This window comes from Talpa europaea, assembly GCF_964194135.1.
Source record: "Talpa europaea genome assembly, chromosome: 1".
NCBI lineage: Eukaryota > Metazoa > Chordata > Mammalia > Eulipotyphla > Talpidae > Talpa > Talpa europaea.
In genome coordinates, this window is record NC_140073.1 from 3,676,145 (window position 1) to 3,699,235 (window position 23,091).

The 23,091-nt window shown below is 67.4% G+C and overlaps 3 protein-coding genes across 7 annotated transcripts; 1 reads left to right on the forward strand and 2 right to left on the reverse strand.

The window, feature by feature from the left end:
* Positions 1-6,670: 6,670 nt before the first annotated feature.
* On the reverse strand, positions 6,671-10,139 carry TMEM151A (transmembrane protein 151A; the record flags this gene model as incomplete). The annotated part of the gene is made up of 2 exons (XM_084230899.1): positions 6,671-8,016; positions 10,071-10,139. 2 exons carry the CDS (start codon positions 10,137-10,139, stop codon positions 6,685-6,687), a joined length of 1,401 nt encoding a protein of 466 aa, XP_084087025.1. The 3' UTR covers positions 6,671-6,684.
* Positions 10,140-12,586: 2,447 nt separating this feature from the next.
* Positions 12,587-16,388, forward strand: YIF1A (Yip1 interacting factor homolog A, membrane trafficking protein; the record flags this gene model as incomplete). 2 transcript variants are annotated; one of them, XM_084242661.1, is made up of 8 exons in its annotated part: positions 12,587-12,617; positions 13,204-13,415; positions 13,577-13,681; positions 13,817-13,895; positions 15,299-15,356; positions 15,495-15,650; positions 16,030-16,123; positions 16,224-16,388. In XM_084242661.1, the coding sequence occupies 8 exons, from the start codon at positions 12,587-12,589 to the stop codon at positions 16,368-16,370; spliced, it is 882 nt and encodes a 293-aa protein (XP_084098787.1). In that variant the 3' UTR covers positions 16,371-16,388. The 2 variants fall into 2 exon arrangements, with proteins under 2 accessions (XP_084098787.1, XP_084098788.1); XM_084242662.1 differs by lacking the exon at positions 15,495-15,650.
* A 1,012-nt stretch (positions 16,389-17,400) lies between these two features.
* Positions 17,401-21,891, reverse strand: CNIH2 (cornichon family AMPA receptor auxiliary protein 2; the record flags this gene model as incomplete). Of its 4 annotated transcripts, XM_084241331.1 has the most annotated exons (6): positions 17,401-17,428; positions 17,612-17,755; positions 17,833-17,945; positions 18,069-18,116; positions 18,519-18,587; positions 21,796-21,891. In XM_084241331.1, 6 exons carry the CDS (start codon positions 21,874-21,876, stop codon positions 17,401-17,403), a joined length of 483 nt encoding a protein of 160 aa, XP_084097457.1. The 4 variants fall into 4 exon arrangements, with proteins under 4 accessions (XP_084097457.1, XP_084097456.1, XP_084097455.1 ...); XM_084241330.1 differs by lacking the exons at positions 18,519-18,587; positions 21,796-21,891 and adding an exon at positions 18,493-18,507; XM_084241329.1 differs by lacking the exons at positions 17,401-17,428; positions 18,069-18,116 and having other exon boundaries at positions 17,514-17,755; positions 21,796-21,876.
* Positions 21,892-23,091: the final 1,200 nt, after the last annotated feature.

Below are 23,091 nucleotides of genomic sequence, written 5' to 3' on the forward strand. Positions count from 1 at the left end.
GTCCGGAGGGCAGGCGCTCCGCCCAGAGTTCACACGCTCTCCGCAGCGCTACGCGCCCCGCCTCCCCCGAACTACAAGCCCCGCCCCTCGCGCGGCGCGCGCGCCGGGGCTCCTGCGGCTACACAAACTCTCCGGGAGAGACACAAGCGCCCCCTCACGAGTTAAAGCGTTGCCCTCAAGGGCCTCGGAAGGCTCCGCCCCCAACTTCGAGCCCCGCCCCCTCACCGGAGCCCCTACTTACGGCTGACACTGCGCCTTCTCGCTGACGTAGCGGCCCTCCACAGGGCCCGGCCCCGCCCACCGAGGGTGCCGCGAGCCCCGCCCCTGACGGGCCTGACGTCCCACCCTCCGAGAGGGCCCGTCGCGCGGGACTTGGCGCACAAGTACCGCCCCCTCAGCGGACGTCATCCAGCCCTTCCCTCAGGCCCCGCCCCTGCGACGCAGAGCCACGCCCACCAGCCCCACCTTCTTGCCTCGCAAGCCCCGCCCACCCCGGCCTGGGCTTCTCGAAGTCTCTCCCGTTCTGACGGGTTTACTCAGACTCACGTGTCTTGCGCCCCCAGTCGCCGATCTGGATGCGTGGAGGGCGGCCTTGGCCTTCTCTCTGCCTTCGGGCTCCGTCCGTCCAGAGCGCGGGGTCTCCGCCGGGAGCGCGGACAGACTCGGCGGCCCGCGGCCCTCGTCGGCGTCGCTGACGGGCCTTTGGCGCCACCTGCCGCCGGTGTCGGGCTTTGCCGCCGCCGGGGACCTCGGCCTGGCCCCTCTCCCAGAGCACGTGGCTTGCTCAGTAAACAGCTGCTTAATTTATTAAATGTCGGTGTCATTAAAATATTTGCCAACTGTCCCCCATACCAGCAAAACGGCAGACCCGCTCGCAGGGGCCCTCGCCGTTTTGGAAGCCCCCAAGGGGGCGTCACACCAGCCCTCAGCCGCCCTGAGCTCAGGCCCCCGGCCCTGGTTGCGAGGCTGGGGGGCAGCTGCTGGCCTGTCCCAGGCACCATGCTTCCCAGGGGCTGCAGCACAGCCTCGCGCCTAGGGGTCCGGGTCCTCCTCTCCCTCCACCTGACCCCATCCCCTGCGGTGCGGCTGGGCGGGAGAGCCTGCAGAGCCAGGGCTGGTGGCTGAGTCACAGCCTCCCCGGCAGGGTCCTCCCTGCAGGCCTAGCGTGCGCCTCACCACATTGGAAACGCCTGGTCCCAGGACCCTCTGGAGTCTAGCGCTAGGAGCTCAAGAAAAAAAATGGTCGTTAATGTTGCTGGGACAGACTGGGGAGCCAAGGTCGAGGGACAGAACTAACACCTGAGCTCACCTGGGTGCCGGCACCAGCCGGGCCTGGCACAGGAGCTCAGGCCCGCAGAGAGGGACTCCCTTCGGACACTTTCGTGGCTCGGGCGCCCCGCCACAGACGGGGTGGGGTTTGGTGAAAATAACTGCGAGTGCTCACAGGGTGTGTTGTGCGCTCCTCCAGTGCACAGAGTGCGCGTGCTAACCCATCCAGGATCCCTGGCAGCGCCCGTCCGTGAAGTGCGCACCTTTCATAAACACCTTTTCCAGACCAGGAAGCTGAAGGCATTCACCGGAGCGCCTGGATTCAGCGCCTGCTTTGGTGAGGTTTGGACCAGGCGGGTTCCGGGAGCTTCACCCGAGAGTAGGGCCAGTCCGTGATGAGGGCCTGCTTCCTGACTAGGGCCCACCTTCCAGCACTTGCTCTTGGGTGAGGCTGCAACGTGTGAACCCCTGGGCTGATCACACTGTAATGGAGGGGCCAGTGAAGCTTTCCTCAGTGGTTTGTGGTTTTGGTGGATGATGCTAGTGAGTGGTGCGTTGCCTGTGACCTAACAGGATCCAGACAGGACCCCAGGGTAGCTTTGGGGCCTCTGGCAACTGCCAGGCTTCCCTGTGGTTGGGTGAGTTTAGGGATTCCACCCGGAGGCCAGCCCTAGTGGTAGGAGCAAGCACTCTGCACACAGCTCCTCTGCTTGAGCTCCAGGAGCTTCTGCAAGTTCCCAGATGGCTGTGTTTGCTCCCTTGTTTGAAACACGGGCCCCTGAGGTGCTCCAGTTGTCCATGACAGTCCGCTGTGGGGGAGAACGGACGCGGTGAGGACAGTCAAGGTTTCCTGCTGGAAGTCACCAAGGACCTTCAGGGTGGCTGTGTGAACCCACTGCTGGCGCCAGCTGCTTTAACTGGCCCAGTTGACTGGGTAGGAACTGACATCTCCAACCTACCATGGGCTTGTGGTAGAGGCCCCCAAACCCTGTCACCACACCCAGCCCTGAGTGTCTCAGTTGCTTTTTCAGAGGGCCGTTTGGCTAAAAAAACCACCCCAAAACATGCAACTATTCCATTCAAGAAATAGGTCCAAATAACATTATAAGTACTTGCAAAATAATAGCAAAAATAATAGCCACGCATTGCATACACATAAAAAATAACACCCACACAGGCATGGTATTTCATTTGATTCTTAAATAACCACGGGCATTGCTAATGGCTTGAAACTATATCCTGGTGTTGCTGTGAGTTTGCGGCAGTGCACAGGATCCAACATCAAGGATCCTGAGAGAGGACTCTTAGGAGAACTGGAAAGGGGGTGCAGAGTTGGGGGTGCTATAAACTTTCCCCAGTCCATTGCCGAGTTTGCCCATGGACAGAAACTGAAAACGAGGTGGACCTGTGGGCGGCATGTGAAATCAGGCTGGGGAGACCACATCATTCAGGGTGGTGATGGAAACCCTGACGATGATGCAAATCTGGATTTTGGGGTGCGCTACCAGGCAGCAGAAAGCAACTCTATCCGCCTTGATAGATGGACTGTCCTGGATGCCAGGGGGCAGCTGGATTTTCTTGCTCTAATGCAGCTCCCTCGTGGGTTCTCTGCAGCCTGGACCTGGCACACGAGGGAGGGTCCAAGTTCCCTTGGAAAGAATTCCAAGGCTGCAGGAGAAAGGAGCGCTGACCTCCACAGCTCCTGTTGCTGGCTGCAGGCCGTGGTCTGCTGTCTCGCCAGGCCCAAGGGCGCTCTCCTCTCAGTGGTCACTGGCTGAAATGGGTGCCCCACCTGAACGTGTCAGGACAGTGACCTCCCCACATCGACATCCTTCACCCCAACCACATCTGTGAAGTCCCTTTTCACAGGTGAGCCGGCATGCTCCCGAGTCCTAGGGACGAGGACAGGGGTACAGCTGGGGCCTCTGTTCTGCCAACCACACTTGGGGACCAGGAAGAGGTTGAGGTTGGTGAAAGGCCCCACAGCTGCAGCGAGCAGGTCCTGCAGCAGGTCCTGGCAGGACGGGGGGCGCGGTCTGTTTATCGCTGGCTTATTATGGGAGGGATGGCTGCATGGGGGCTGCCCGCCCTGTGTGTCATGGACCTGTGAGCTGGGGAACCTCCACTCAGGTGCTGCTGCCTCACACCGGTCACCCCCGCCAGGGCGCCATGTGACTGGAGGACACGCACTGTCACAGCCGGGGTGGGGGCAGGGGGTGCTGGACCAGGAGGGGTTTCCTGCTTTGGTCTCCATCCAGGAACCATCTGGACCCTGGTTCTGAAACTGCATCTGCCTTCTCTTCCCCAGGACCCCTCGCCCCCCCACCCCCCTCCCCACCCCCCCCACCCTGGTCTTGGGGGCCCTTGAGGTTCTTTCCTGCCAGCTGATCTCAATCCGGCCGTGTAGGAGGGGTACTGTGCTGCCTCGCTTCACAAATGCCCTCGCTGTTTCAATTTTTAAGTCATCACCTCTTCCTTTCAGAAACAGTTTTAGATGGCTGAACTTGATCTTTATTGAATAATCTTGGCATAAACGCCATCTTTTATAACACTCTGGGGGTGTCTTTTAGAACACACCCTGCTCTCCTGACGCTGGCGTGGAAACTCTCCTAGGAAAAGTCAGTGTTTTCATCTTGTTCAGTTTCATTTCGTCAGTTTTCAGAACAACAGAGAGAAGAAAGATGGGTCTGTCCTCTGGAGTATGAGCTGGGTTACGGAGAACGCGCCCATCTGGGTCTCAGTGGACACTCTGGACACACACTCCTCGGAGCAGGGCCAGTACAGCCCTGGCCTGGGGTGCGGTGATCAGTCTGGTCAGCCTGTTTGTCTTGCTTCTGTCGGATCTGACTCCCGGAGGCCTCTGCCTTCACCCAGCAGGGCAGCGACGCTCCTTCCCAGGCCTCATTCAAGGATGTGTCCAGTTTTGGGTTGGACACCTGGTCTCCCTTGGCCTTTCCAGTATACCCTGGGCCACCTCAGTGACGACTTCACACTCACAGGCCCCGGAGAACAGACGGCAGCGTGTGTGACATTCGAGGGAAGATGAAACTCGAAAAAAATTCAGGGGCCTGCCACCTCCAGAACATTCCCTGGAGGCCCCGGTTGGGAGGCGGCAAGAGCTCCCAGGTGCTCGTCTGGGGCCGTGAACCATGAGTCAGAAGCTGCCTTCCGGGGTCCAGTCTGCGGAGCTGGCGGGGTGTCCCCCAGTCCCGAGAGATTCAGCTGCCAGCCTGGGAGGCCGGGCAGCCTGGTCTCCACCGCGTCAGTCAAAGTCAGTCACCAGGCCAGTCAGCTTAAGAGAGTGGGGACGTGGCTTCACCTCTCAAGGGGCCATACTTAATCCACCACCAAGCTGCGGCCCCAATGAATAGCCTGAGCGGATCCTCTGCTCCCCGTAGGCCCACATGGAATGTGCCACCACCTTCTGCCCTCAAACCAGCATCTTTTTTTTTTTTTTAAAGATTTATTTACGCATACAAGAACTGGGGTACAGGCCAGAGGTGCGGGGGTGAGAGGATTCACCAGAGGCAAAGCGGGGAGCAGTAACAGGCAGACTGACTGAAATACACTGCTGAGGAGAGCAGCGGGCGAGACAGGAGAGGTCTGCTGTGCCCTATGTGGGTTTCTCTCCAGCCGGCCGGGGATCGAACTCATGCTGCAGAGGCTGCGGGTTGCTTCACAGTGCTGTGCTTAATCTCTTGCACCACCAGGGAGGCCCTGCAGGGGCCCTTGATGGGCAGCTCCTGCCCCAGAGGGCACACTCTGCCCGTCCCGCCTGGGGGCACGCTGCCCCTCTCAGCCCCCTTCTAGGTCACCACTAGCCCTGGCTGTGCCCTCACACAGATTAAAAAGGGTGATCTGTACCCAAGTGGACAAGCTCCGTGCCAGGGCATGAGGTAGCCGGCCTGTCGTCTGGCCTCTACCCACGCTGGACCCCAACGTGGTGCCCTTGCACCGTGAACGCCCTGCCCCGCATGTGAAGCTGCGGATTCTAGCGACCGTCTGGCTCCATCGCGAGCGAGGTCCTTCCCCGGGACGGACACCCCCCATCACCATGGGGGCACCTGAGCTCCTAGCCCAAGCCATAGCTCGCTCTCCCCACTTCGGGTCCTCAGCACAGGCAGCAGCAACACGGAGTCCCTCGCCGACCCGGAGGAGGGCCAGGCGGGCAGCCCGACGGCTGACCCAGGGCCAGACACGCCAGCACAGGCGGCTGCTGAGAACCACTCCCAGGCCGCGCCGGGCAGCCCCCCTCACTGGTGCTGCTCCGGGAACACTGGAGCTCAACTCCACGCCCACCCGAACCCCGCGCTGCGCCACGGCCCACGGCGGCCCGTGACCCGGCCCGCGACCCTCGAGGTGGCCTCAGACCCCAGGAACGCACCGACACCTTCTGTTTCACACCTTTTATTTGATCTGCGTCTTCTCTCCTCGGCCCTCCCCCGCCGGCCCCTGAGCAGGCGGGAGTCCCACATGGAAGGGAAGGGACGCTCTCCTCCCTGGGGGAGGGGGGTCCCCTGGGCCAGGCCCCACCCAGGGACCCCGTGGGACAGCAAGGGCATCGTCCAAGAGGCTGTGGCCCCTCGGATGCCCTGACCCGGGGGTCATGGGGAGGGTGAAGAGCAGAGAAGCGGGGCCATGAGGGGGCAGAGTCCGGAGGGTAGGTGCGTGGCTGGCGGGAGGTGGACTTCGGGGGGCCAGGCAGAGACCAGAGGGTGCGGGACTGAGGCGGGCCCTGAGAAGGAGCCCCGGGTTGAAGGGGGGCTGGATGTCGGGGAGGGTGCGCCGGGGAAAACTGCAGGGATGGGGGTGGGGCAAGGCTGTGCTCCAAGAACCAGGCTCCCCCTCAAGGGGCCCACTACGAGGTCTGACCACCGGGGTCCCCAGGGGCAGGGCAGGCAGGGAGGGGCCCCTCGGGGGAGGAGTCGGGCCTTTGGGCGTGTGGTGGGGCCGAGGCTGCGCCATGGTGCTGCCAACGCCAGCTGGTCAGCGTCATGGAGGCCAGCGGGGCTAGGCGTGGCCCCAGCCCGCCAATTTGTGCTTCTGGGTGGCATGAGGGCTTGATGGCCTTTTGCTGAGGCAACGGCTGTTCCCCAGGACTCCTCCCCCTCCCCTGGCTTTCTGGAAACTTCCTCCCCCATCCAGCCTGAGAGGTCCCCAAGACAGATCATCTGCCAAGGCAGGGGGCGGAACACGGTGGAAGTGGGGGGCCATGCTGGGATGGGTCAGACTCAGCTTTGGTGGTGTCCACGCACCCCCCAGAGGACCCCGGGTCACTGCATTTGAGGGCTCCACCCCACCCCCACCCCGCCAAGCTGGTCTCCATCCCCCCTGTCTGGGACAACAGTTACGGGGGCATCGAAGCCCCTGGTGGGATGGTGGGGAGGGGAGCCGCTCCGGGGGGCCGTGGGGGTCTCAGAGCGCGCCCTGCCCGTCCCCCCGGCAGCCACTGTCGCCGTGGACAATGAGCACCGGGAAGTAAAGGGCGTCCTCGTAGCAGGGGGGGCTCTCCAGGGGCTCCGTGTCCTCTCCGTGGCGCCCCAGCGGCCCCCCGCTTAGGCTTCGGAAGACCCCGGGGGTGGCCCGGCCCCCGGCTCCCAGAGAGAGGCGACTGCGGCTGAAGGGCAGGCGGGGCCCGCTGGGCCGGGCCGGGGGCAGCGAGTTGCTGCTGACAGAGCGGCGGCAGCGCTGGCAGCCGCGGAGGTAGGCGCCCGAGCCGGCGCCCATGACCACGGCCTCCGAGTAGCTGGGCACCAGCTGCCGGTTGGAGCAGATGTGCCACTCGAGCTCGGTGAAGTCCACCGTGGCCACGCGGGACAGCGGGGGCCCGCTGGGCACGGCCCCGGGCGGCGGGGAGCTGGCGCCGAACAGCTTCTCCACCTGGTAGTGCACGTGGGCCGTGCCGTAGGCGGCCACGACGCGCAGCGGCCAGGACAGCGTGGCGGCCGACACCAGCCAGAAGACCCAGGCGCGCGCGTACCAGGGCGGGCTGCGCGGGTCCGCGAAGACCATGAGCGAGTCGCGGAAGTCCACGTCCTTCAGGTGCATGCCCTCGCGCGCCTCCAGGTAGTCGTCCAGGCCCTCGTTGGCGCCGAAGAAGCGGGCGCGCTGCGTGAGGTACGAGGCCTCGGCCTCGGCGCTGCCGAAGCTGAAGCACTTGGTGAAGCGCAGGCGCGTGGCCGCGTGGTCAGCCAGGCCCACCAGCTCCTTGGACACGTCGCGGACGCCGTGGGCCGAGTAGTCGAACTCGCCGCGGGCCGTGCGGCTGTCGGCGCGCTCGTGGTAGACCTGCGTGGTGGTGTAGGCGTCGCCGTTGCGGTAGCGCGTGATCTGGCGCGTGCGGCGCACGTAGTGGTAGCTGGTGGCCTTCCACCACACGCAGGGCGGCGCCTGCTGCAGCCGGCGGATCAGGGCGAGCACCGTGCCCGCGTCGGTGCGGGGCGCCTGGCACGCGCGCACGTGGCAGTGCCAGCACTCGGCCAGGTAGAGGAGGTAGAGCAGCGAGACGAAGGCCAGCGGGATGTACAGGTAGCCGTCGGAGCAGGGGCTGGCGGGGTAGGTGGGCGGCGGGCCCCCGGCCCCCCGCGCCAGGGCGGCCTCGGGCCCCAGGACCAGCCGCGGCACGGTGGCCAGGCGACACCAGGCCACCACGGCCCCGCAGGCGTGGATGAGCAGCGTGAGGAGCAGGCACTTCCAGTGCGACTCGCGGCACAGGGAGCTTCCCAGCGACTGCTTCAGGGGTCGCTGCTGCAGGGTGGGCAAAGAGAGGGGGGCTGGGTCAGGGGGGAGCTGCTCCCCAGTCCGCCACTCCCAGGAGGAGGGGGTGCTGTGCGCCCCACTTTACAGAGGAATGAGAGGCTCTGAGGGGTGGAACGACTTGCAGCCCGCCCCCCAGCCGACATCTGGCCCGCGCCTCCCTCCCCGGCTCGGGTACCTCAGCCCAGGGCGCTGAGGACAGCACAGACCCACCTCTGCCCCGAGAGGGAAGAAGCCCGAGTGCCCCGGAGAGAAGCTGAAGCACTTGGTGAAGCGCAGGCGGGGCACACCGGGCACACACCACACACGCACACCACAGACCCACCCACCAGAACCGGGTTCTGCTCATGGCTTTGCCCCTGATTTGGCCAAATCTCCGCCCTCCCCGAGCCTGGCCTGGGCCTGGGGGGCGGGCGGCCGGGTGCTGGGGAGACTGGAGGGGAAGCCATGCGCTTTGGAGGCCGGCACCGAGAGCAGCGTCGGCTCCACCGCTGATGCTGACCTGGGCAGGTCCCCGTCTTCCCTGGGCCTCAACGTCCCCCCGGTAAACTGGGTTGTGAGGCGTCGACTCGATCACGTGTGAACTCTCCACGCCGGGTCGGCGTGCAGAGAAATCTCACTGTACCCTGAACTCCCTCTGGTCTCGCTTCCACTAGGGAGGGCAGCAGGCTGGGGAGAGGCTTTTAAGTAAGGGAGAGAGGAAGAGCTGGGAACGGGGGAGGTGTGAGTCGGGGGGAGCAGATGGAGTGCCGGCCTCCACTCCCCATCTGGGCTGAGCGAGGGGGCGGGACACAGCTGCTGGGCAGCAGGGGCAACTCCCTGGCCCCGGAGGGCTTGGCTCACCCTCCCGGCAGGGCTGCCAGCCTGGCTCCCACCTCACTCCCAGGTGCCTATGGAGAGAGGAGGCGGGCAGAGGAGGGGCAGCCTGGGGGAAACAGCAGAGGTGGGGTTCAGAGGCCACCTCTCCCACCCCAGCCCTACCAGGCCTTGAGAGACCAAGAGACCACCCCCCTCCCAGCCTGCCTCGCCCTCCATCTCCCACCACAGGTGCCCACCACCACGCTGACCAGGCAGATGGACACCCCGCTCTCCACGTCTCCACGTCTCCTGTGTTCCTCTCGCAGACCCACCCACCATGACGTCCATCCTGCCTTTTCATCTAAGACACACCCGGGCATCATCTGTGCCCAGGGCACAGCCCCCCAACGACCGTAACACCGGGCACACACCACACACGCACACACAGACCCACCCACCACCACGGAGCACACACACGCACGTACACCCTACCCGTCCTGCAGCTCAGGGTCACCCCAGACCCTCCCCTGATCCCCAGCCCATCCCTGCCCCCACCCCTACCGCAGCCTGCACCCACACCCTACAGACTCCACCTGGAGAGGCCCACCCACGTGCGCGCACGCAGCACCACTTCGCCCCGGCCGAGGGCCCCAGACCCTCACCTGGCCACGGGTTCACGGGTCCCACCCAAGGTGTGGGGCGCACACGCGCAGCTGCACTCGCCCCAGCGCACAAGACCCCTCCCCTCCTATCGCCCCAGCACCGCACGCAGCGCCCACGGGCCTGCACCCCCGTCCTGGCCAGGGCTGAGGAGAGCCGGCCTGGGGGTTCCAGCCGGCGGGAGGGACCCCGGGCCTCACCGCGGGGAACGGCGGCCCGGCCGGCCTCCTGCCCCTCCCCCCCGCTCCCCACCCGAGCCCGGCGGCTGCTGCATTGCAGGCGCCGCCCGGCCACCTCGGGAGCCGCCGGCCGGGCGGGGGGCTGACCCCGCGGCCCGGGGAGGGGGCGGCGCGGCGGGGCCGCGGGGGCCGCGCGCTGACGTCACAGGAGGGCGAGGCTGGAGCAGGGGGCGCCCGGGCGGGCCTCGCCGCCCACAGCCCTTCCCCGCCGCCCGCCCGCGCCCCCCACGCCGGCCGGGGGCCGGGGCCCCGCGCTGGACGCCGGCTGCCCCTGACGTCACTGCCCGCGGGCGCCCCGACTCCGGGACCCCCTCCGCCGCCCCCGCCCGGCCCCCGCGGCGCCCGTACCTCCTCCCGCGCCGGCTCGCCGTCCGGGGCGCGCGCGGGCCCCTCCGCGCCGCCGCCGCCCGCGGGCATGGTGTCCTGGCTGCTGCGCCGGCCCCGGCCCGGGCTCCGGGCATGATAGGGGCAGCGCGCGGCTGCGGCGCGGCCGGGAGGGCGTCCGCTCGGCTCGGCGGCCGCGGAGGGAGTGCGCGGAGCTCCCGCCCGAGCGCGGCGCCGGCGTCGGCGGCCGCGGGGCCCGGCGCCCCGCCCTCCGCTGACCCCGCCCTCGCGGCACCGGCGGCGCCGCCGGCAGCGCCTGGCACGGCGCGCGCTCCCCCCGGGGCCGGGCTGGGGCGTTGCTGGGCCCCCGCGCCGCGCTCGCGACCTTGGGCGAGTCCTTGCCCTGCAGGGCGCGACTGTCCCCCGCGGCAGAGAGGAGGGAGAACCCACGGGGCCGACCCCGCGGGCCCCTCGCGGAGGGGAGGCCCAGACCCAGCTGGACGCGTCTCCTGCGGAGGGCGCGCCGGTGACGCCCCCACAGCTGCTGGCTGGGCAGAGGCGCCGGGCGCCAGTTAGACCCGTAGGCCAAGGCCCGGACGCCCGGGCACCTGACCTCGGGGGAGCGCTTCCCCCCAACTTGTTTGCCCATCTGGGAAATGGGAATGGAAGGTGTTGGGCGATACACAAGCATTCCCTGTGCGGGAGGGGGGTGGGCCGGGCCTGGGAGGGGGCCCCTGGGGTCCCCGGCTCCTCTCGTCCTGGGGCTGCTCCTTGGCAGTCGAGGGCACCTGCCCCTGGGTCTGGGCCTTGCCCCCAAGCTACACAATCAGCGGGTGGGACACAGGGAGCTATAGGGTGGGTGGGTTTTTGTGTGTGATTGGGGGGGGGGAAGGGCAGCTCCAAGTCCATTTGGCTCAACACCCCCCACCCATTTAAGATGAAGTAACTGAAATGACAGAGGAAGGAACTGTTCTGTGGCTCCACCCATTTATTCTTTATGCATCGGGCACCGATGTTTATCAGGTGTTTTCTATCCAGAGCACTGTGCTTCGCACGGTGAAGTCAAGGGTAGGCGTGGAGAATGGTACCAGGCCTGTCCTCATGACACTTACATCCAGGGTAAACCGGTGTACCCTGAGGGAGCCTAGAACCCCACTTCCAGTCTCCACCCCAAACCGGGCCAGGCCTCTGTTCCCTTTGTCTCTCGGAGAGGCATAAGCTGAACTGACTTAAAGGTTTCTGCAAGTGGACATCAGGGGAGAGGGCATCTCGGAGAGGGCATCTCAGGTGGAGGGGACTTCTGGGCAAAGGCACAGCAATTGGACCACGGGAGTTCAGCTTGGAGAGCAGGAAGGTCACCTGGTGCAACGGGACACTGGGTGGCTGCTTAGAGACAGGTCGCAGAGGCCCAGGGCCTCCTCTCTAGGAAGCAACGCCAAGGTCTGCGAGAAGGGCGGCTCAGACGACTCTCGCGCGTGGTCACAACTGGGTGGGTGCAAAGGAGACCCTGGGACGACGAGTGAGGCGTGGGGGCTTCACCGGGAGAGCACCTCAGGGTGGGCCATGACTCAGGCGTTTCAAGGCATCTTCAGGAGGCCATCGGCGCAAATCGGCTGGGCGGGGGAGCGTCCACGGACAGGCCCGGTGCAGGGTCCTGCCCCCACTGTATCATCCGGCCTGTGGAACTCTAAACCGTCTGGGCCTGAGCTGTGCAGTGCGTGCAGCGCGCGTGTGCGCGGGGAACCGGGCCTCCGGGGAGCAGCCCGGGGTCCTGCAGGAGGGCGGCAGGGCATTTCAGCACCAGGCCTCAGGACAGCACCGCGCGGCTGCGACGGCTGGAAAGGCGGGCGGGAGGCTGGGGGAGGAGTCAGCGACCCGGGGCTCCCGGGCCCTGCCCGGCCCTGCCCGGCCCGGCCCCCTCCCGACACCCCCCAGGCTGCACCGGCTCGGCGCCAGGACTCGGCGGGGCGCGGGGTCGGGGGAGGAAAACGAGCATTGGGAGAGAGGGGCGGGGCCGGGGCGGGGCTCGGCGAGAGCCGCGCCGCCCCACCCCCTCCGGCGTGCCCCCGGCGAGGCAGCTGCGTCCGGGACCCGGCGGCGCCGGCCCCCGCGGGTTTCCTCCCGGTGCAGTCGTGGCAGGGCGAGCGTCAGGCGCGCTACTGCGCAGGCGCGGAAGCAACGCTCCGCCCCGTCTGCCCTAGCCCGTCCATTGGCTGTCCCGCGGCGAGCTCGCGAACCCAGGACCCAATCCGAGCGCGCCCCGAGCTGCGCCGCCCGGAAGTTGCCCGGTGCCCAATCCGCTTTGGCGGCCGGGCCCCGGGATCCAATCGGGAGCGGGGAGGGGCGAGTCGGCGCGGCCGCGCAGCCAATGGCGGGCGGCGGGGGTGACGCGGCGGGCATGGCGGCGGCGGGGGCACGGCCGGGGGACGTGTCGGGCCGCTCGGGATCCGCGGTCGGCGCTCGGCGCGCGGAGCCGCCGTCTGACTAGTGCTCGCGCCCGCGGCGGCGCGCGGGCCCTCGGGGACAGCAGCGTGGCGGCCATGGCGTATCACTCGGGCTACGGAGCCCACGGTGCGTGGGGCGCGGGCGCGGGCCGGCAGGAGGAGGCCCGGGGCGCTGCCCAGGGCGGCGGGTGCCACTCGGGTTCTGCCCCGGGCGACGCGGCGCCGCGGCCCGGACTTCGCCCTCTCGTCCCGATCCCGAGACGGGGCGGCGACGGCGCAGCTGGGTCCCCAGGCCCGGCCCCGGCACGGCGGGGGCTGCCTCCGGAACGCCCTTGTCCCGTGGCGACCGCGGAAGGGCCCAGGGTCTGCGCGCACCCGGCCGCCGCCTTGTCCTCGCTTGTTTATGGGGGGAGGTGCCCCCCGGAGTCTCTCCATCTCCGACCTTCTACTCAGTCTCGTTCCCTGAGCCCTCGTCCCGCGAGCGGGCTTCCAGGCGCCCGGGCGCGCCGCCGGCACCACCGCAGCTCTTCCTGCGCTGCGTTTTGCTCCTCTCACTAAGGACCCCTCATCAGCTCTTCCTGGGGTCAGCCAGGGTTTCCTGCACGGATTTCTTGATGCCCAGGACCTAGGCCGCCCAGCCTGGGGAAGGGGCTGTGCTTGGGACTCGTGCTTGGTCTTCCTTATTCCTTATTCTGGCGCCTGCAAACCCACAGGCTCCAAGCACAGGGCCCGGGCGGCTGCCGAGCCCCCGCCCCTCTTCGATGACACAAGCGGTGGTTACTCCAGCCAGCCAGGGGGATACCCGGCCCCCGGAGCCGAGGTGGCCTTCAACGTCAACCACTTCCTTGGTGACCCCATGGCCAACGTGGCCCTAGCCTATGGCAGCTCCATTGCATCCCAAGGGAAGGACATGGTGCACAAGGAGGTGTGGCCCCTCCCCAGGGTGAGGGTGGCAGGACCTCTGACCAGGGCTGGGGCTCAGGGGATCCCATCTAGCCCTTACTGCAGCCTTCTGGTGGGGGGCACGCAGAGGAGCACTCTGAGGTTCGGGGTGCAGTCTGCCCACCCTTCTCTCTCCCCTCCCAGCTGCACCGTTTTGTGTCTGTCAACAAACTCAAGTATTTTTTCGCTGTGGACACAGCCTATGTGGCAAAGAAGTTAGGGCTGCTGGTCTTCCCCTATACACACCAGGTGAGCTGCCCACCAGGTGAACTGGCGGGCCCCCTTGCCTTCCTTGTCCTGCCTCCAAGGCTGGCCCCCAGACTTCAACCCTCTTTTTTCTCTTCTTGTCTTTCCCTCCTGACCGGCCCCTGCCGCCACTGCCAGAACTGGGAGGTACAGTACAGTCGTGACGTGCCTCTGCCCCCACGGCAAGACCTCAACGCCCCGGACCTCTATATCCCCAGTGAGTCTTTGACCTGGGCTAGGGGACAGGGGGGACTTGTGCCTTGAGGCGCCAGTGAGGAGAGAGGCTTGTGGGTTAACTCAGGACCTGCTCGTGTGCTTTTGGCGTGTGGTGATCACTGGACACCAAGGAGACGGATTTGGGTGACCAGTGAGGAGTCCCTGGATGTGTCATCTGTGCCCTCAGGGTACTGAGTCCTTTTGAGGCTGTCCTGCCTCTTGACATGACCGTGTCCGTCCTTGACGTGACCATAGCCCTGGGCTCTGTAACTTCCGGCCTTAGGACCTCAGGCTGCCCACTTTCACTCTCTGCTAAGCCCCACCCCTGAGAGCGGCTGGGACTCGGGAGGTCGCGGTGCGGGCACAGGCCGGGCACTCAAGGAGCACACAGTGACCATCAGCTGTCAGCGTCGGCGCTCTCGTCCTCCCCGGCCTGCCCCAGCATCTCTGAGCAAGTGGTCGCTCCCTTCTGGGTTCTCCCACTGCCTGTCCACAGAGCGCAGGTCGGGACCACCCCCGCCAAAACACAGATACTGTGCTGTGGCTGCAGGCCCCAACTCCGACTCCTCTCTGTCCTCTCTGCCAGGAGGGCGGCCAGGCCGCCAGCTCCATCGCCCTGGGCATCCGGGCCACAGCCTAAGGGTCTAACTGGAGCCCAGCGCCTCTGCCCAGCCAGCAGCTCTGCGGGCTTCACCGGCCCTCCATCCTCTACCCCATTCACGTCTCTGAGCCACCAGTGTCCTGCCATCCCTTCTGCCATGTCGCCAGCAGGCCTCAGAGTCTTCTCAGCCATGCGGCTTCAGGGCACAGAGCTGGTCCCTGCCTCCCAGACACTGCGCTCTGGTGGGCTCCTCGGCCCTGCCGTGTGCTTCAGGGGGCAGAGGACAAGACTGAAGCGCTGGAATCGCTGTGAGAGCCAGTTCTCGTGGCTGAGCTTTCATGAGAACAGCGCGTTAGACCGGGGCTTCTGGGACAGGCAGGGAGGCCAGAGCCACGGGCAGTGCTGGTGGCCGGACGGTTTCTGGCTGAGGTGGGGTCATCCTGGGGTCCCAGGCACCGGGGGCCTCCTGGGGTGCCCACTAAGCCCGCATCTGGGCCCTGTAGTCTTGCCTGAGGTCAGTTTGGCCCCCGCCTGCCCGAGGAGGATGAGCAGCGGCCTTGGCAGGGACCGCGGGAGTTTCCTGGCACTGGGATAGTGAGGAGGTGGCCCAGATCGGGGGGCATTTACACAGGCGAGAGGGCCGAGTGGGGCAGACACCCCAAGCTGTGCATAGGGGCCCAGCATGTTGGGCTCTGCAGGGAAGGAAGGGTGGGGGCGTCCGTGGCTTTGAACGCCGCGGCGGGAGGGAGGAGGGGTCACTGCTGAGGCAGCCAGGCCAACGGCTTCTCTCTGGCTCTTGGCAGCAATGGCCTTTATCACCTACGTGCTGCTGGCTGGGATGGCATTGGGCATTCAGAAAAGGTCAGTGTTCCCCCCCACCCTCATCCCCCCCGGCCCCCCCTCTGGCTCCTGCCCTCACCTCCCCAGGGGATCTGTGCCAGCCCCAAGCCCACCCCTGCCACAAGACGGCAGGCCGTGAACTCCCCCGTCTGGCCACAGGTTCTCCCCAGAGGTGCTGGGTCTGTGCGCCAGCACGGCACTGGTGTGGGTCGTGATGGAGGTGCTGGCGCTGCTCCTGGGCGTCTACCTGGCCACCGTGCGCAGTGACCTGAGCACCTTCCACCTGCTGGCCTACAGCGGCTACAAATATGTGGGGTGAGCAGCTGTGGGCTGGGCGGGAGGCGGGCCCTGGGCTTCTGGCCTGACCCTGGACCCCTCCGTCCCCTCTCAGCCTCTAGTTCTTCTCTATTCGGGGACCCTGCGGGCCTGTGTAGTGTCCGTTAGGAGTGAATGGGGCGTCCCCTGGGAGCGTGGGGCAGGAGAGCTCAGAGATGTGCAGCCCTGGGGTCTCAGCTCTAGGCCACAGGGCCGGGGCCCGCACCTGGCAGGTTCCTTTGAGTCTAGGTCTCTGGGAGCAGGTGGCCAGCAAGACTGGGTGGTGGCGGGTGGGGTCTGGGCGGGGCTGGGAGCCCTGGTGGGTGGAGCCACTCACTGGCCAGTGGGAGGGTCTCCAGCCTCACTGCACCCCCCTTAGAATGATCCTCAGCGTGCTCACGGGGCTGCTCTTCGGCAGCGACGGCTACTACGTGGCACTGGCCTGGACGTCGTCCGCGCTCATGTACTTCATCGTGAGTCTGGGGCTCCCCTCCCCCCTTCTCCCCGGGGCCGAGCTGGGGCGCCGGGGCCCAGCCACCCCTCCCACCCGGCTTCAGCGCCCCTCTCTTCCAGGTGCGCTCTTTGCGAACAGCAGCCCTGGGGCCCGACGGCATGGGGGGCCCGGCCCCCCGGCAGCGTCTCCAGCTCTACATGACTCTGGGGGCCGCAGCCTTCCAGCCCCTCATCATCTACTGGCTGACCTTCCACCTCGTGCGGTGACCCCCAGCCTCGCGGGCACTGCCCTCCTTACATTGAAGATCTGGTTGCCTTGATTTTGTTTGACCCTCGTCTCTGGGGCCTGCGGGACAGCCGCTGACACCTCTGGGCCTGGGCCTGGGCCTGGGCCTTGCTTGGGGGGCTAGGCTTGGGCTGTCTAGGAGGGGGACCCGAAGGCTTTCTGGGAAGGGTTTCACCGGGAACAGCTGCTCGTGCGGCTGGGTACACGAGGACGAAAGGGGCAGCGGCCAAGGAGGCCTTGAAGGCCTCTGGTCCATTGGGGGGGAGGGGGGAGTCCTCAGAGGGGTCTGTGGAGAGTGGGGGAGCTCACCAGGCAGGGGATTTAGCTCAGGGCCACCCTCTAGGGGTCCCCTTGCCCCCACTTCCTCTTCGAGTCTCAGGAGCAGAGGCGGGGCCCACGTGTCGCAGTAGTTTATTCATATTTTGTCACAAATGGCCGGGGAGGGGGTGCCGGACTCCTCCAGGCAACATAGAAAATAGGTCCAAGAGACAGGGTGGGGTGGGGGGGGGGCTGGGCAAGTGGAAATAGGGAGGGTTCTGGAGAAAGAGCCTGGGGGGGGGTGGAGAGGGCAGAGTAGGGGTGGGGCTGCCCCCTGCTGAGCCTGCTCATTCCCGGTGTGGGTACCCCCCCACCTGCAGGGGGAGCCTCAGGGTGGGGGTGGAGGGGGGCGGCCCAGAACTTCCAGGGGCAAGCCCTGCCCCTTGGCAGGGCCCAAGTTACCCCTGAAGTGGACAAGGCCAGAGGTCCCGCCCTTCCCAGGCCTGGCTGCCATGCCCGCAGGCTGGCAGAGGAGCCCCTGCCCCTATTTAGAGCTCTGCCCGACCCTATCCAAGGGGAGGGGGGCTCTGAAGGCGGGAGGTCCCCGCAGCAGCAGTTTGGGGGGTGGAGAGGAGGCTGGGGGCACCAGTGCCCCTCCCTCCCCAGGGCTGAGGCCTCTGCGGCCGAGGGGCGGGGCTGGGGGTGCACAGGCTTCCGGTCCGTTCTGGGCTCGCTCCCTGGCCGGCTTCCCCCTTAGAAACTCACCAACGTATAAACCATACTGCGGGGAGACGCGGCAGTGAGCCCAGGCCCCGGCAGGCCCCGCTGCAAGTCGCCGCCCCTCGCCCGGGGTGGGGGGCCCTCAGGCCTCCGGGCACCGCGCAGGGACTCGGAACAGACCGCGCCTGGGCTGAGGCTGGCCGCGGGGGCCTCCCCCCTGGCCTCCGGGCCGCGCCGGCCTCACCTGTACAGGTAATAGAAGAAGGAGAGCAGGTAGAAGGCGAGTTTGCACCAGGACTCCTTCTGGCAGTAGTTGAGGATGTCGGCGTTCATGATGGAGACCGCGTCGTACATGACCTCGGAGCCATCCGCGGGGCGGTGGAAGTACCTGGGCCGAGACCCTGGCCGTCAAGGCTCCTGCCCGGGCGCCCCGCGCCCCGCGCCCCGCGCGAGCCTCGCTCTCACCTCCAGAGGTGGTAGAACAGGAGGGGGATGTTGAGGCCCAGGGTCACCCACTCCGCCGCGCACAGGAACATCAGGCAGAAGAGCCCGTGGATGGAGTACTCCGGGACCACCAGCTGCGGGAGGGGCGCGTCACCGCGGGGCCGCCGGCCGGCCGGGAGCCGCCGGAGAGGCCGGCAGGCCCCGGGGCGCGGGGGCCGGGCCGGGCCACCGCGGGGCCCCCCGGCGCTGACACTGACCTTCCTCAGGAGGCAGCAGATGCGTTCGATGTTTTTTAAACGCTCGCGCTGTAGGGGGAGAAAAAGGCCGCGACTGGGGCGGGGGGAGCAGAGCAGTGGACATTGGGGGGCCCCCCGCCCCCTCCGCACGTGGCCACCAGAGGGCGCCAGAGCAGCCTCTGCGGTAGCGCGGCGGGGACGCAGCCGCGCCATCCCCATGGCGACCGTCACCATGGAGGGACCTTCACCCGCGTCTCCACGGCAACGGCCCAGAACCTGGCAACGGCCCCGCCAGGAGCAACCCGAGCCCGGAGCCCGCGCCAGGTGTTCGCGGGGGGCGGGGCGGGCGGCGGAAGGGCACGGCCGCCGCCCGCCACCCCCGGCCTTCCCGTCCCCGGCCCCACCCCGGCCCGCGACAGATGGAAAGACAGACGGACGGACACACCTCGGCACAGCACATGTATCACTTACTGCCCGCGCTGGGTTCCCCTGGTCGATGGGGTTCTTGAAGTCGGTCCGCAGCTCGTCAAAGGCTATGATCTGGGGGAGGGGCGCGCGCCCGTCAGGGTTGGGCAGCAACTTCTGGCCCCCCCACCTGTCCTGCTGTGGGATAGGAATTCACACTCGGGGAGCTTGCTGCAAAGATGGAGACCGAGGCACAGGAGCAGCAAGGCCGGCCCCGGGTCACCCCACAGTCGGGGATGGGCCCCTCCGCCGGTCTCCACCCAGAACACCTGAGCGCCCCTGCCCCGGGCCCTGCCCGGGGACACCGCCCCGGCTGGGGAGAACTGTGAACCGCATTCCAGGCCATCAGGGCAGAGGACGGGACCCAGCGTGGAGGGGGTGCTGGGTTCAGGCTGGGCCCTGAGTGGGTGTCTGTCTAGTAACAAATGGGGGCGGGCAGGACAGTCTGAGCAGCGGGAACAGCAGGTACAAAGGCAGAGGGCTGGAAGAATAGGGAACATTCAGGCAGCCGCAGCTTCCCCCGGGCCAGAGCTCAAGTGTGAGCACGTGGGACGGAAGAAGGGGCAGTGCAGGACCGGCTCGGAGGGCGGCGGGGCGGGCGGGGCAGCAGGTGTGTGCTCAGCCACGGAGCGGAGCGGAGCGGGACCGGGCAGCAGAGTGGGGTGGTCAGGCTGCTTCCGGGCAGAGCAGTAAAACGGGCTCCGGTCCCGGCCAAATCATACAGCTGCTCAGTCTCTATGTTTACTAACTCGCTTAATGCTTGTGAGAACCTGACGACGCGGGGGCCGGTATTCCCATTTCCGTTTTACAGACGAGGAAGAGGAGGTGCAGTGACTTGTCCGCGGCACACAGCTCGTGGCGAGCGGGGATTCGGAGGCGGTCTGGGCCAGCCACTTGGTCGCACTTGGGCCGGGCCAGTGGCAGGACTGTGGGAATGTGGGGGGAAGGGTTGAGGCATGGAAGGTGGTCAGAACAAGGCCAGCGGCAGTGGGGTGGACAGGTGTGGACGGTTCCAGAACAGCTTAGGAGCCAGATTCCAGAGGGCTTGAGCGGCAGTGCAAGGGAGGCAGAGGGGCCCGTGTGCCTTCCGGCTGGGGGTATCGGGTATCGGTGCATGGCAGTGTCCTCACCGGGATGGGGAACTCTCAAGGGGAGCAGGTGTTTGAGGGCGTGATGGGAACAACCTGGGGGGGGGGAGGACAGGGGAGGATGGCTGGCAGAGAAGCCTGCTGGGGTCCCCTCGCCTCAGCACCAGTGCCAGAATGAGGCCATGAGCCCACCGCCCCCAACCTCCCAGACCCCAGACGGCTCCGAGGGAGAGAACATGGGCTTCCTGGAGGGAGCTGGGGCCATCTGGAGCAGTCCCCCCACTCCCCATTGACTCTGGGCAGCCCCTTGCTTGCCAGGCACAGCAACAGGGTCCAGCAGGGAGCGGAAGGGTGCCTTCTGTCTGCCCCAGAGCTGGCACCACCAGCAGGCGGCGGGTGTCGCGCCTCCCACCCCCCAGGCTGCCTGGCGCTGACTCAGCCCCCTGGAACAAACAATCCCCCACGGTGACAGCTGACACACGTCACTCACCACCAGGGTTGCTTAGCGACCAGTGGGGCCCTGGGCTCAGGGCCGGGGGTCCTGTCCTGGAAGGTTCTAATTCTCACCAGCTTTGGGTGGAGGACCACACCTCCTCTATCCCCGCCCCCCACCCTCCCTGGCAGGCCCGGCTCTGGGCATCTGACTGATGTACCCACGACCAGCTCACTTTACTGACAGACTCCTGACAAGGGACTGCTGAGATCAGCCCACTCAATAGCTGAGCACACACTGCGCCTGACACATAGTAGGTGCTCAACAAATACGTGCTGAGAAAACATGGGCCCTTTCTCCCACTGAGCAGCCACGCAGGGGTCAAGCCCAAGTCTTCACCTTGACTCCAAAAGCTGCCTAGACCCTGGTCCTCAGGAATCAGGATACGGGTGCCCCAGGGGTAGTAGGAGGCCCTGGGTGCACAGAGGGGTTAGAAAGGGGTTTCCTGAATCCCAGCCCTGTCCCCACAGGACAGTCCTAGGTCTAGGGATGAGATGGGAGACTCAGAGACCAAGATGGACCCGGGGCTATGGAGGGAGGGCAAGAGAAACAGAAGAAAAAGGCGCTGAGACCCACAGAGAGAGGGCAAAGCCGGGGTGAGGGCTGGAGAGGGGGAACGGGTTTGAAGGTGCCTGTGGGGCTCTCTAAGAATCCTGAGGTAAGAGAGACAGGCAGTGAGGGGGCTGCAGGGGATAAGGGGGTGACTGGTCAAGGGCCAGGGAGAAGCAGGCAGCAGGTCCCAGGAAAAGAAGGGAGAGGAAGCGGGGAGGCCAGGACTGAGCAGGTGAGGCAACGGGAGGAAGTGACGGGGTGCAGGGGAGAGACTGGAAGGGTAACGCCCCCCCCAAAGGGACGAAGGTCAGGTTGGTGCAGGGGCTGGCACAGCTAGCTCAGGGGGCACAGGGGGGCCAAGGGCTCCAAACAGGAGCTGGAGGCTGAAGGGCAGCTCCCAGGGAGAGGAAGGGCCCAGCAAAGGGGCCGCCGAGGAGAGGGCCCCAGAAAGAGGATGAGGGCGCGGGACCCTCTGTGTGAGGTTGTCGGGATAAGGAACGAGAAAGGGACATTCTGAGGGCGGGAGGCCAGGCCAGGGGGAAAAGGCCAAGGAGAAAGTGGGGGCAGGAAGAGGAGGGAAGCTGGAAAGTGGGGAGGAAGCTGCTGCAGGGGGGAGCCCACGGCGAGCTGGGGGAGGGGTCAGGTCTCCGGGGCTGCTTAGAGCCAGTTGCTGGGTCAGGGCGGGGGTTGGGGAGGGAAAGGGTTAATGGGCTCTGCGATCTGTGGGTCCTGTAAACAGATGCAGTTGCCATAGCAACCGGCTCCATCACTCCAGCTGGAAAAACCCACAAAGGGTGGAGGGGCGAGCAGACAGACAAACTGCCCGATGGACAAACGGGGGCGACTGGATGGAGGGGGGCTGGGGGGGAGGCGCAAGCACCCGGCGTCCCGCCCCACACCCAGGCCGCCCGGGGCAGGGGAGGGGGTCAGGGGCGGCTGACAAGCCCACAGACAGGCGGGGGCGGCGGAGGAAAGGGGCGCCCGGCGCGGCAGCCGCGATGGGGGGTGCTGGGGGCGAAGGTTCGCCGGCCGGGGGCGGAGAGCGGCGAGGAGGCTCCAAGTTTCCCCGGGCCCGAGGCCGTCCGCCCGGGCCCTCCCGCCCCGCGCGCCCCCTGCCCCCACCCCGCCCCCAGCCCCAGCCCGGCCTTACGTGCCAGATGACAAAGAAGATGAGGGAGGCGCACAGCACCAGGGTGAGCATGTAGCAGAACGCGGCGAAGGTGAACGCCATGGCCCCCGCGCCGGGCGGCGGCCCGGGGGGCGCCAGCGCGGGGCCCGGGCGCAAGGGGACGCCCCCCGGCCCGCGCTCAGGGCCGGCCGGGCATGGCCCGCGGGGCTCGGGCGCCGGCTGGGGGGACGCGGGCGGCGCGGCCGGGGCCGGGGCCGCGGGGCCGCGGGGAGCGCGGGGCGCGGCTCGGGGGGCTCGGGGGGCGCGTCCGCTGCCGGCTGCCCGGGCCCCGATCGCTCATCCTGCGCTCCCTCGCCCGCGGCTCCCTCGCTCTCCAGCCCGCGAAGCCGGCGGGGCGGAGCCGGGGGCGGGGCCGCGCGCGAGCGGCCTCGGGCGGGGCTGGGTCTCCGCGCGCCCCTCCGCCGGGCCGCCCGGCGCCACCCCCACCCAGCCTCGGGGCCCCGGAGGCGCGGGCGCTCCCGCGGGGCCGCCCCCTCCCGGCCGCCGCCCCGGAGCCCCCCCCCGCCACGCTCGGCCCGCTCGTGGGCGCACTTCCCCCGGCCGCTCGCGCCGCGCCCCACCCACGGCCCGGAGCCCGGCCGAGGTCCCGAGGGCCGCGCGCTCGTCCCGGGGCCGGACGCACCTGTGCGGGCCCCAGAGCGGAGCGGGGAGGGGCGAGGCCGGCGTCTGCGGCCCGCGGCTCGGGCCCTGGCGGCCGCCCAAGGCCACATCCTGGTTGCGCCGAGCGGGCGCTGGCGCGGCTCGCAGGCTCACGCCGAAGGCCGCCGGCGCCGTCCCGGCCGGAGCCGCACCGGGCCCGGGGGGCGGACCAGCGCGGAGCGGAGCCGGCAGCTCGCCGGGCCTCAGGAAGTGGGTCAAGGGCTTTCGACAGCCATCCCGGGGCAGAGCCCACGCAGGCCCCGCGCATCCCACCGCGCCCGGGGCTGCAGCGCCACGGCCCCACCCCCGGGGGCTCGGCCCACAGACCACACTCAGCCGCTCAACTTCCTTGCAAAAACCCTCGGCTCACCGGAGGGCCAGTGGAAATTTATTGGTTTTGTTTTTGTCCTTTCCGTCTTTCCCCAAGTGGCTTTTCCTTGCAAAATGCCTGACATGACACCAGAGGGGAACCTGGGAGTGGGGGCACCCCAGGGACTTAAATACAAGCTGGAGGGCAGGGCACAGGTGGGGCAGGCCAGAGACAGCACAAGGGTTCTGGGGTGGAGCCCTAAGGTTTGGTTTCCCGCAGGAAGCAGCCTTGCCGGCAGTCCCGGGTGG